This window comes from Narcine bancroftii, chromosome 3 (assembly GCF_036971445.1).
Source record: "Narcine bancroftii isolate sNarBan1 chromosome 3, sNarBan1.hap1, whole genome shotgun sequence".
Lineage (NCBI taxonomy): Eukaryota > Metazoa > Chordata > Chondrichthyes > Torpediniformes > Narcinidae > Narcine > Narcine bancroftii.
In genome coordinates, this window is record NC_091471.1 from 366,259,734 (window position 1) to 366,272,463 (window position 12,730).

The 12,730-nt window shown below is 37.9% G+C and overlaps 1 protein-coding gene across 1 annotated transcript in view; it reads right to left on the reverse strand.

Moving 5' to 3' along the window:
• dus1l (dihydrouridine synthase 1-like (S. cerevisiae)) overlaps positions 1-12,730 on the reverse strand; it is a 35,606-nt gene that overhangs the window by 8,679 nt on the left and 14,197 nt on the right. Inside the window, exons 8-11 of the mRNA XM_069930211.1 lie at positions 11,218-11,362; positions 8,930-9,026; positions 7,166-7,254; positions 1,182-1,345 (exon numbers count right to left, since the gene is read on the reverse strand). Coding sequence (XP_069786312.1) covers positions 1,182-1,345; positions 7,166-7,254; positions 8,930-9,026; positions 11,218-11,362 — 495 coding nt within the window. The remainder of the gene's footprint in view (positions 1-1,181; positions 1,346-7,165; positions 7,255-8,929; positions 9,027-11,217; positions 11,363-12,730) is intronic.

A 12,730-nucleotide genomic window follows, 5' to 3' on the forward strand; every position in this document is an offset into this window, starting at 1 on the left:
TTGAAAGATGAAATTCAAAATCATCTGTTTGTTGTCCTTACTGGGCCACAGGTCTGGGAAGTTATGTTGAACAAGTCTTGGTGATCTCTGCAGTGATTCTTCCATCTGAATTTTCAGGTTGGTAGATTTTTAAATTCTCAATCCCATCTCCAAATGGTCTCAAAACTTTTTTTTTGTTTTAAGCAGCCTTATAACCCACTGAGAAATTAGAGTTCCTCCAATTCTGTACTCTTGATCAAACCAGAATTTAATTACTCCTTCATTGTCAGCTGTGCATTAAACTGACAAGACAAAGTTCTGAAATATCCGCCCAATACCTACCCTGTTCACTCCTATATTTTGTATGTCCCAAAACGATCACCTCCATGCCTACCCTCTCTCTCTTATATCACATACCAACCACTTTAGGAACTGAAAATGTTGAGCATATGATGCACTCCACCCAGAGCAGGCACACCCTTAAGCATGAAGACCAAATTTGATATTATTGCATTCTAATTTGAATCCTTTTCTTATTTTTCCTTTGGCTTTATGAGCAGTGCGGTTAGTGCAACGCTGTTACAGCGCCAGCGATTGGGACTGTGGTTCGAATCCCAGGCTGTCTGATAGGAGTTGGTACATTCTCCCCACATCTGCGTGGGTTTTCCCCGGGAGTTCTGGTTTCCTCCCACCATTCAAAACGTACTGAGGGTTGTAGGTTAATTGGGTGTCATTGGGCTGCACTGGTTCGGAGGCTGAAATGGCCTGTTACTGGGCTCTACACGTAAATTTTTCTAAATTAAAAAATTTACATTTATCAAACTAAAGAATTCAAATATTTGGTTAATATTTTACTAACATTGTCTCCAAATAAAATCTTACATGCCTCACTAATAAGATTGGACGAATATTTTAACTTTAGCAGGATGGGTTGTGGTAATCCATACTCAGGTCTTTTTTCCTTACAGATTCAATGGAAAACACCCATGGGGATCAGCACAGTACTGGGAAGCTACACAAACATTTTGCAATTAAGTAGTGATTTAACTTGTTTGCTTGATTTCAATGTGTCATGACCTGAACAAGACCACATACGTAATCAAATATAAAGTATATTCTGATCAATACTTCATATTTTGGCTGGTTACTCACTGGACCTATCTGTAAAATTGATTCAGCCAATCCCAAATTAGAAAACTTACGTTTCACTGAGGTATCAAAATTCTTTTGGGGATTTCGGGCTTTTTTTTTCTGTTTATTCTTTGATAGAAATTCAAGATTCCCATCCTCCTCTTCCAGGGCTCTTTTTCCACTGGATTTCCCACCAGTGGGCTGTTCTCCATTCGGAGAAGTAATATCCTTGGGTCTGTCAAGTAGAAAAGGAATATTTGTTTAACTGAAGTTATTTACATCATATGTTATAACCATATAACCGTTTACAGCACGGAACCAGGCCATGTCGGCCCTTCAAGTCCGTACCGGTTCACTTGAACAACTAGAGCTGCCTTCTTTCGCCATCAGCAAGCATCTCAACAGCACAAAACACTTCTCTCTGTGAAAAATGAACAGAGAGAACCCAGGAATCAAGGATCAAAGAGCTCCAGCAACGGAAATACTTGAATTTAATGCAACCAGGAACAAATTCTTGTGTTACATCAACCCATGTGGATACTTCAAATCACATAATTTACATTTCAGTGACAAATTAATAATTTCATTACTTTATCTCATCATGAATGTATCAACATTCCAAAACATTTTCATCATGAACAATGACTTATATTTTTGTCTTTCACCCTACATGTGTTGGGCACGATTCCAGATTAAAGTGATCGTGTCCCTAAATGAAAGCCAAAGCATTAGTGTACAACATATGACCTGACCTCCTCATAGCCTTTGATAGGGCAGAAGTCTGATTGGTTGCCTTGGCCCATGAAGATGCCCAATTATTAGCATTCCAAAATCAACAAATCTCTACAACATAGACAACCTGTCAACCACCTGCTTGCATCTGCCACATTAATGGTAAGTACCAGAACCTGTCGGACCAATGCGGTCTGCTTCTTTCAATAGTGCAGTAACTAAACAATGTTTGTAGTTTATCTCCAAATAATACCCGAACAAATCCCATTTGCTGTCAGCAGAAGTCAAGACCCTTGCTCCAAAGGATAAAACAATATACGGCTTGTCAGATTTGAATGGCGGTTATGGGAGATTTCCTGTCCATTGAATGGAAGAATGGCACTGGTTGCTGGACTCAAGAAATGGACAGACCAGACAACTGCAACTGTGCAAAGAGTAAAAGAAAGTGAAAGAAAGGTCAACAATAGAATCCCTTTCACTCACCCTTGCCATTTTTCAAACTAAGACTTGACTTGAGGGCCCTACCTGTTGTGCTGTTCTGGGGCCATTGCTAATGCTAATTTTGGAAGGTACTTACAGAGGAGAAACTATGACAGTCGAGTGTGGATTCTCACTTTGCCACTGAAATGTCTGCTGAAGCATCATTTATGAAACCATTAGCATTTCAAGGTTATGAGCTTTTATCAGAAGAACTTCATAAAAGGTCAATTACCAGTCGCTAAACCATTAACTCGTTTGCTCTGCACAGAATTTGCTTGATCTGTTCAGTGTTTCCAGCAATTTCTGTTCTTGTTCTAAAAAGTCATAATTGCAAAATGTTTTTATGACTGCAACTTTTTTTCCTCATACACGTATCTATACTTCAAATTCAGATGGCTGAGTTAATTTTTCATTATATCTTCTATTTCTTTTCCTTGATAAATTAAGAAACCATCCATGGAGATTCCCTAAACATTTGACACCAATTGTTATGTTCTGCAGGGCCAGGTCATGAATGGATTCCGTAAAGCAGATTTCAATGAACGCAATGAATGAAACATTTTATAGCAGTGAAAATATTTGTGCAAAATTACAGTAAAAACCCCAGTAGCCGACACCTATGGGGATTGGTAGCTGCTTGAGATTGCACGATGGATGCATGGATTGGCAAACTAACAGTGAGGAGCGCCAATTTGAAACCTGTGTTTTTTTTTTACCTATTTATTTTCGGTTTTTTGAATTCCAGATAACAGGGGTAATGTAAGTAATCCTCGTAGCTGAAAACTAAAACGCTAAAATGCAAATAATCTTCAGTTCTATTCTAAATGGCAATGTAGTATAAAAACATGGTCTCAGTCCAAAAAGCCATATTCTTGCTCCCATCCCATGTTTCTCCTGAATGACAGTGGTTCTATGAAGCAACCCATGAGCACATTATGAATGACCTTGTTTATTACATCTTCAGTCCTTACTGTCTTAATGATAATCAACACTTGCAAACAGAGATACCCATCATAACTGAAAGGATAATTTTTGAATCATAGCTTTATTACACCATTGGGCAACTCCCAATGGTACGATTTACATATTCACAACACCAATCAATTTTTAAACTACTTTCTTCCTTACATAATACAATCATGTGATGGTATGCATTCCCCAAGTGGTGAACTCCCAAATGCAGGCAAAAATATTGATGAGAACTTTTTAGACACACAGCATGGTAACAGGCCATTTCGGCCCATGAGCCCGTGCCGCCCAAATAAAACCAAATTGACCTACAACCCTGGGTAGGTTTTGAACGGTGGGAGGAAACCGGAGCACCTGGAGGAAACTCACGCAGACACGGGGAGAACATACAAACTCCTTTCAGACAGCACTGGATTCGAAAAGTAGTCCTGATTGTTGGCACTGTAACAGCTTTGCATTAACTGTGCTGCCCTGTGAGGAACTTAACAAACCCATTTAAATTGGGCTGAAACTGGGTGTAAGATAGATAAGGTAACCTCAGGTCAGCACAGCTACAGATTCATAAAATCAAGTGGTATATCAATGGGTCACTTAGTGCAACTCCTCCATAACAACCTATGAGCACTCTTTCATATTAATTCCATCTCAAAATGCTTGGTCCATTACTTTCTATGCTTAATAGATTCAAGTCCTCATCTAGTCTCTTCTTAAATGCTATCAGTAGCCCATCTTCAACCACTATCAGGCTGTGCATTCCAGATGCTTACCTCCCTCTGGGTGGTGGTCCCCCTCATAACCCCTCTAAATCTTTTATTCCTTTCCCCAAATCCATATCCTTTAGTTTAATTCTCCTGTGACAGGAAGAATTTTCTTTCTGCTGTTTACCCGATTTATAACCCACATATGTTTATATACATTAATCATGTCCCTCTCATCTTCTTCACTCCAAGGAGAAGCATTTCAGTATTTCCTTATAATGAACTGCTCTATCCCAGGCAATTTCCTCTGTGATCTCTCTACCCAAGTTTACCTATTACTTCACATTTTAAACAATAAATGAAGTTCTTCTCCCTACTAAATAATTTCTTTGATAACTTCTTTCCCAACTTAGCCAATTTATCTGCATTTTTAACATTGTAGATATTCCACTGTGATGACTTTACACCTAATAAAATTTACCATTCTTTTCCTGCAGAGAATGATGAATTTAAATATTCTTGGGTCAAGGAGAACTTTGTTTCATGATTTAAATTCTCAGAATCCATCAATATGTAATGATGGATTACATTATCACTCAAGCTTGTATCAGCAATATATGAATTCATGACGTTGATTAATATACTTGAGGAGGTAGACATATGCAAGATCGTCAGAGGTATGGAAAGAGAGCAGGAATTCAGATTTGAGGAGGTAGACATATGCAAGATCGTCAGAGGTATGGAAAGAGAGCAGGAATTCAGATTTGGGGAGGTAGACATATGCAAGATCGTCAAGAGGTATGGAAAGAGAGCAGGAATTTAGATTTGAGGAGGTAGACATATGCAAGATCGTCAAGAGGTATGGAAAGAGAGCAGGAATTCAGATTTGAGGAGGTAGACATATGCAAGATCGTCAAGAGGTATGGAAAGAGAGCAGGAATTCAGATTTGAGACAGATAATCAACTGTGATTGTATTGAAAACTAGAGCAGGATAAAAGGTCTGAGCACCATTGCCTAGTGACTGGGAAAGTATTAATGTCGACCAACAGAGCATATGCACTCTGTAGGTGAGGCATCTTGAACTCCTGCTTGCATATCATTTCAATTTCTCTTCCCCTTCCAGCTTCTGTTCTCCTTATCCATTTCCCATCAGCCACTGCCTCAAATCTCCAATCCTCAACCTATGGCTCCACTGCCCATCATCCTTCCCACTTGGATCCACCATCGCCTCTTTATACCAGATGTCTGCCCTCTACACTCGATGCAAGATTTTGACCCAAAACTTTGACTTATTCCTCTACCCTTACAGATGCTGTCTGACCTGCCAAGTTCTTCCAGTGGGTGGTTTTTTTTTTGCATCTGCAGTCTGTCAGGTTTCCAGAAAAATAATTGTTCATTATTTCACTGCTGTTTGCAAGAGTTTACAGTGTGTGAATTGTTTCAAATGTTTGCCTCTTTACAATAGAAGATAAATTAGAGGACTATATTAGGATATGCTTAAGATCATATAAATTACAGGCTGCAGACACCATCCATGTTCCTTACAGGATTTTAATGAGCTGAGCAAAAATAAGTGAGTAATTTTTCTTCGCAGTAAATCATTTTTTTTGCACTACTGGAATTATAAATTATGACTAAAATATTAGTGCTAACTCTACTCCACTGGATCAGTTAATCATTATAAAATTGAAGGAAAATAATTGGAACTTAACTTGGAGTATAATTTAAGACAAATGCTGTCCAAACCTTCCTCTGAACACTGCAAATAAAGATTTCAAATATTTCAACCTTTTCACAATGTCCAGAAATTCCAGCCACCTCCAAGTCAACCGTTCCTGAGGCAGGCTTTATATTTCTCATTCTCATCACCTCTTTACAAAACCCAATTTCTGAGCTCTTCAGAGTCAGTAAAAAAAATTACGAGGGATTTTAACTTTGTGAGAAATGGGCAACACTAAATCAATTGCTCATGTCCAAGTTTGAATATTCTTTGCACTATTTTTTATGCAGAAGACAACCAGATAAGATGTACAAGCCAAATGTCTATTGCCAACTTTCCACAAACATTAAATAACCCCATTCTCAATGCTCTTGATTATGTAGCATGCCCATTCAATGAAATAAATTTGCATCATTTCTGATTTAAATGTTAACCTCCGAAAGAAGTAATTAATAGTATAATATTCCAACAATTGAAAGAGTTTTTTTAGAACTTGATGCACTATATCTAAATATGTTGCAAAGCTGTTCATCCTGCTGGTGTCTTTAGACAAAGCACCATCTGATATATTCAGGAGAAAAACACAAAAGTCTACCGACACCGTGATTGAAGTAAAAACACAGTGCTGGAGAAACTGAGCAGGTCAAACAGTGTACTTTATGTAGCAAATATAAAGATACATAACCAGTGTTTCGGGCTTGAGCCCTTCATCAAGATATGAATATCTTGATAGTAAGGTTTGATACCTTGATGAAGGGCTCAAGCCTGAAACATTGGTTATGTATCTTTATTTTGGCTACACAAAGTACTCAGTTTCTCCAGCGCTGTGTTTTTACCTAATACAGGTATCCCCCGCTTTTCGAAAGTTTGCTTTATGACACTTTGCTTTTACAAAAGACCTATATTAGTACTTTTTTTCCCTAAATGAAAGAAATTCATAGAGGATTTTTAGCTTTTACAAAAAAAGGCGAAAAGTGAAAAGAGCATTCAGTGGGGCAGCGGGATCAATATGGGGACTAATATCAGGCTGTCAGGAGAGCATGGGGCAGTAGGATTAGTGTAAGGACTGATAACGAGGTGTCGGGAGAGCGTAGGGCAGAGGGATCAATGTAAGGATTGATAGCAGGCTGTCGGGAGAGCGCAGGGCAGTGGGATCAGTGTGGAGACCGATAGCGGGCAGTCGGGAGAGTGTGGGGCAGTGGGATCAGTGTGGGGACTGATAGCGGGCTGGTGGGAGAACACGAGGCAGTGGGATCAGTGTGGGGATTGATAGCAGGCTGTCAGAAGAGTGCAGGGCAGCGGGTCTGGAACGCTGAAAAGATTTTCTCATAAATTAATGGTAATTGGTTCTTTGCTTTATGCCATTTCGATTTATGAAAGGTTTCGTAGGAATGATCTACTTTCGGATAGTAGGGGATACCTGTACTCATATGCGTAGTTCAATATTTCTCTCACCCTGGTCGGACATATGGTTGGCAAATCCAATGAGGAAAAGGCAAATCATTTTCTCGAGCTGGTTCTTCCTTTAAATTAGATATTTCAACCTAGAGAAACAAGGTAACAATTAGAAACAATAATGTTTGCTGATGCACATTTTTGCATAGAATGATGCAGGAAAATTAACTCAAATTCTGAAAGTCTCTGGTTCTAAACAAGCTAAAATAATCTTCTCAATTCTTACCATGAGTAAAAATCTGTCACTTCTACTTACAAATGGGGAAATAACTTCATTGCACCATGTTCTCTTCACGATTCCCTATTTTCTGGCAACAAGACCCCCACCCCACCAACAACAATATGAACAACTTTCCCCTCCTCTCTCTCATGCTACATTTCCAAGCTCGCCTTCAAAATGGACTTTTCCCTGATTCTTATCCACCAATACTGTGGTGATTTTAAAATTCCAGAATTGATCAGCATTACTTAACCTGAACTTGATAATGTTACTTGAGCTAGATTCACTTTCTGAAATAATTTCTGATGGAGAGATCCGCCAACAGAGGAAGGAATGGAATCTGTGCAGGGACACTGATTAATATCCAACGCAGCGAAAATCTTGAATCTTGCACCTCCAAATGTGTGACTGACTGACTGACTGCATCTCAAAACCAGTCCATTGGTTGGAGGGGGGAATCTTTGGGAGGTGCTGAAAGGAGCAAATCATTTGCAACTCTAAAACAAAAGTCAACCTGGTTTCTCCCCTCAAAGATGCTGCCTGACTAACTGAGTATGCCTTACATTTTCTGTTTTATTTTCCATGCACAGCTAAAGTTCTCTAGTCACTATTTCTAACATGCATTTTTGTTTCTTTTGAATTTGTTTACTCTTGGCCAGCTCCAGAACCGCAATTTTTCAAAATTCTTCGTTTGTCCTTCAGCCAATAAAAAGTCTAATGCTTAAACCATCAAATCCCGCGCAGCCTTTACTGATGTGCAATGATCTGCTTCCCCCTGCCTTTATCAATGGCCACATCCAACCACAAAATCCTGCCACAAACTTGACATTCTTCTGAATCTGACCACTTTCTTCATGCATTCAACCACCTAAGTCCGACACTCTGCAAATTGTTCCTTATCTCTTAGCCGTTAGAATAGCTTTAACAGTAAACAATTCTTATTTTATGCTGTACACATTTTTCAGAAGTATTATTTTGAATTCATAAACTGAAAATTATATAATGTATCTTGCGAGTAAAATGCAGTTCTTCTTCAACAAGGCTCGTGTCAACCTTAATGTGGTCAATATCACATAAATGGCAATCAGCCATTTTTATTTGCGAATGCAGCTTGTCTCATAGTGCAATTCACAAAGGTCAAAAACAATTCTATTCTAAGATGATACCATGTTCTATTTAAAGCCAAGCATTATTTTAAAGAATGGCCTGCTCCAATTGAGCCCTTGAAGGAGCACGGAGGAAGGTTTTACTTTTCCCATTCAAAAAAATTCTTTGCCTAAAGAAAACTTTTATATCTTAATTCAATTAAAATGTTTCGTTCAACCAAGTTGTATTCTTGTTGATCCATCCTAATGTTATTGTGCAAAATTTGCACTAAAAGGACACACCTCTCAGAAAGTAAATAAATTCTGCAAATTGCTCAATGAAATATGTACATATCTACATTTCCCCTTCAATATACTTACTATGTCTACCAGGAAGAGACACATTTCTCATTGTGTTAATGCGAAACAACTCCTCAACTTTATCATATTTTTGCATACCTGACATCTTCGTTTAAGTTCTTTGTTAACCTCTACAATGGCTTCCAAAGTTTTCACTTTTGCTAATTCCTCTCTTAATTCATGGTACACCTGCAGCCTGTCAAAATCAAAAATCCCTGTTCAGTAAAATACACGTCTGGGTGCTTGACAATTTCAAAAATTGAATCACCAGTCCAACTGAAAAGATTATTACAAGACAAAGACACGGTAACTCCTAATGACTACAGTTTATTCCCTGTTGTGCAATGATACAATGGGCACAATTTTTATCGTTAGCTAACAGTGACGTGGTGATGGGGCAGTTATTGACGATACCTGAAACTCCATATGCAATCATACACAACATTTTCATTCCCCATTGAAGGGCACTGTAAACTGAAATTACACCTTCAGGTGAAAGAAAATATTATTGATTTTGCTTTTCTAAAATCAGATTTGTAATAATGGACTATTATGGCAAGTTTAAGTCAGATAGTGAAGTGAGTTTGCTTTGAATATACCATTCAAACAGGTAAAAAAAAGTTTAAGCTCCCTGCTGAGGGACATATTGAAAATGATGGATTTAATCCAACTCATATAACGAAATCGGTCGACTTGCAGCAAGATGATGGTGACTTCTGCTAATCTTGTGAACATGATCTTACATTCCAAAGCTACTACAGACATATACTGAGATAACTTTGCTGATCCCATCCACATAACAGTCTCTAATTGTTTCATCTAACTACAGGTACTTCAGGAAACACTGATCACTTGCATTTACTTGGTGCTCTCAACACAGGAAATGGTCCATGGAGATTCACCTAAATGAAATCAGATTAATAATGGCATGGAGCAAAAAGAGGCAAAATTTGAAACTATTATCCCTGCCTATGAAAGGTTTCTCGAAAAACCAGCCTCTTGGTCACAGTGAAATTGCACATGAAATGATAATCTTTTTAAAATTGCTTTGGCTCTTCATTCTCCTCCAAATGATCTTCATTCTCTTGTCTCTTTATCAACTTTCTGCACTGTATCACATCAAGGTGGCAAGCACCCTCACCTTACCAATCAACAAGAAGAGCACTAAATAAAAAGGTTAGAATTTATCCAACATTTGGAACAATTTCAACCAAGAATGGAATTAATTTGAAGAATGGACTACTTCAATCCAGCAAGATAGATACATCAAAATATTTTCAATGCAGTGCAGTACACCCTAAATGATGTAAAAAAGGAAATCTAAATAACCCTCAAAAGAATGCTTGATCTTTATTTCCAACAGACTTTCTTAAGACTCCCCAATGCACAAAGTCCTCCTCATTTTTCACCTAATAGCTCGATACAAACACCATTTTCTGATTTATGTAATTATATTTTTCTTTGGTTTAGTCTTTCATCCCTCTATAACTAATCTGCCAACCTTCCTCTATAATATATTCTGGAGGGAAGGAGAGTGGTATTGCGGTTTTTGTTTTTATACACTTAATAAAATTCAGATCATTGTATTGGATTTGAAGGATAGCACTGCTGTCAGGATCAAACGAGAAAACGAACAGCCTTTGTGATGATTCTGGGCAGTTTTGGAAACAACATTGGTGTCAACTCGTGCAGCCTCTTTACCCATTCACTAACACATATAATCTCCCACTGCTCTAACATCATCCCAAATCTATCAATAGTAAATGGGTCTTGCTAATTATTGCCTCTGACAGAGTAGGGCCAACGGCAGATCCTTACATTCTTCAGGACCATTGCAGGGGTTCTTGGATACAGATTTGCCTATGCCATTGTCATGAAGGTGTAATACAAATTAGGAAAGAGAGTCAGACAGCATTCAAGTCAGATCACACCATTTAATATTCTGACCATCACTTTGAAAATATCTTGATAGCAGAGATTCTAAGCTGAGAGGAAATGAGTATTTTGTCAAAATGTGAGCAGCCTGCTTTGTCAACTGTATATTAACCTGCCATATTAGTACTGCTAACTAGCAATAGAGGTGTTCATGATGTTCAACTTCACTGCACTAGCAGGAATGATGTATTCCATAGGTAGTCTATGAACTTGTGGATCTGCCTTACCATTCACAAAAATGCAAGAGGAGAGATGTTACTTTACAGACATGGTCAATGTTTGAACATCACAAACATAACTTTACCTACAGTTTCATCAGGAAATGTTAAATGCACACCTGAGATTAATATTTATCTGGAGTAGTTTTAACAAGCAAGGCATCCTTTACTGTAACACGGTGACTAATCATGACATCGTCAAATTAAACCAATGCTGAAGAAACTCTAACTCACGTGTGATGCCAGAGTTTGAAGAGATGAGCCCTGACAAATGAAAGTGGACAAGGGAACTGGCTGACGATCTCCAAATACTCTTCTGCCATCTCCCACACAGGTGGCTTTCGGCCTTCAAAGAGAGCTGGGTTGTGTAAATTACCCTCTGTGAGAAAAGGGTATAAAAATGCGAGATTTATAGTTATCATTTTACATAGGGTCTTCTAAACAGAGCTAATGGAAGACAGCCCATTCAGTGTCTTGACCTAGTTGTAGGGCTTATTAATGAAGTACTATATTATGGTAAGAAAGAAACATCTCTCTTTTATCTCAATTTCAATTGACAATATCAGAATCCAAATTTTTAAATGAGAGCCTTTGTACAGTTCACTATGTGAAAATGTGTTACAGCCTTCACAACTAGTATATATTTTAGAAAAATGTATTTATATGTTGTACTTTACTCAGAATATGTCATGTAGAAAACATTGTGCTTAACAGCATAATACTGGCAAAAAAATAAAATTGTGAATGACAATCGTGCCGAGATGATTTTTCAACGGCAAAGCATAGCAATACTTCAAAATGAAAAAGAGACACACACCACAGGCAAACATGATTATGAACACATGGCTTCAATTTAATCCCTGCTATCCACTCAAGCAAAGAACTATACTGTCCATCACCACCCTGTTAAAATGTCTCAACTCTCATGATGTATTACAATTTTAAAATGACCTTCCATATTTCAACCCAGTGGTTACACTTTTTCCCAATTTGCTCAATCAAAACCTCACACAATTAGAAAGATGCTTATGCTCTGACAGAAATACTTCCAGCATCTGGAGTTTCTTTTGCCTGCTACAGGACAGGTTCCAGTGGTTGAAAAGAACATTTTATCGGGTGATGTGAAGCACACTGTGGTGCAAGTACATTTTAAAGCTAGTCAGGGTGGTATGGCCTTCTTTTCTGTTGCAAAATCCTTTATACGTAGGAACTAGTGCCGTTTTCCAGCTATTAGTTTGCTTTTTATTTAAACTATCAATGTGGCATTCATCAATCTGTTTCTTAAATGCTTTTAGTTATTGTTGCTGACCATTATATATGATAGATCAAGTCTTGTCCCCAAGTGAAGAGGGAATAGGAAGCAGCATATATTGAGATCATATTGCAGAGGGATAACTTAATTCCAATCTTGCAATCACACTTTTATTCTGTTATTTATTTTTTCAAGATTTATGGTTAAAAAGGATAACTAAAGGATTTTGACATGACATCATTTTGATTAGGGCACGCAAGTTTCCCTAAGGCACTAGCAGACCATGAAAATAATACACTGAGATATTACAGATTAATCACTGCAAGATGATGCAATTGAGATGGGACAAGCTTGCATGATCAACTTCTATTATAAACATGGACACAGCAATTTATAATGGGAAATCTTTAAAACAGGAGTGAGGTTTAGACAATGCAGACGACGTGTAGAAAAAGTCTACCCAGAGATCTATTGTAAAAAAAACAGAATGGACAC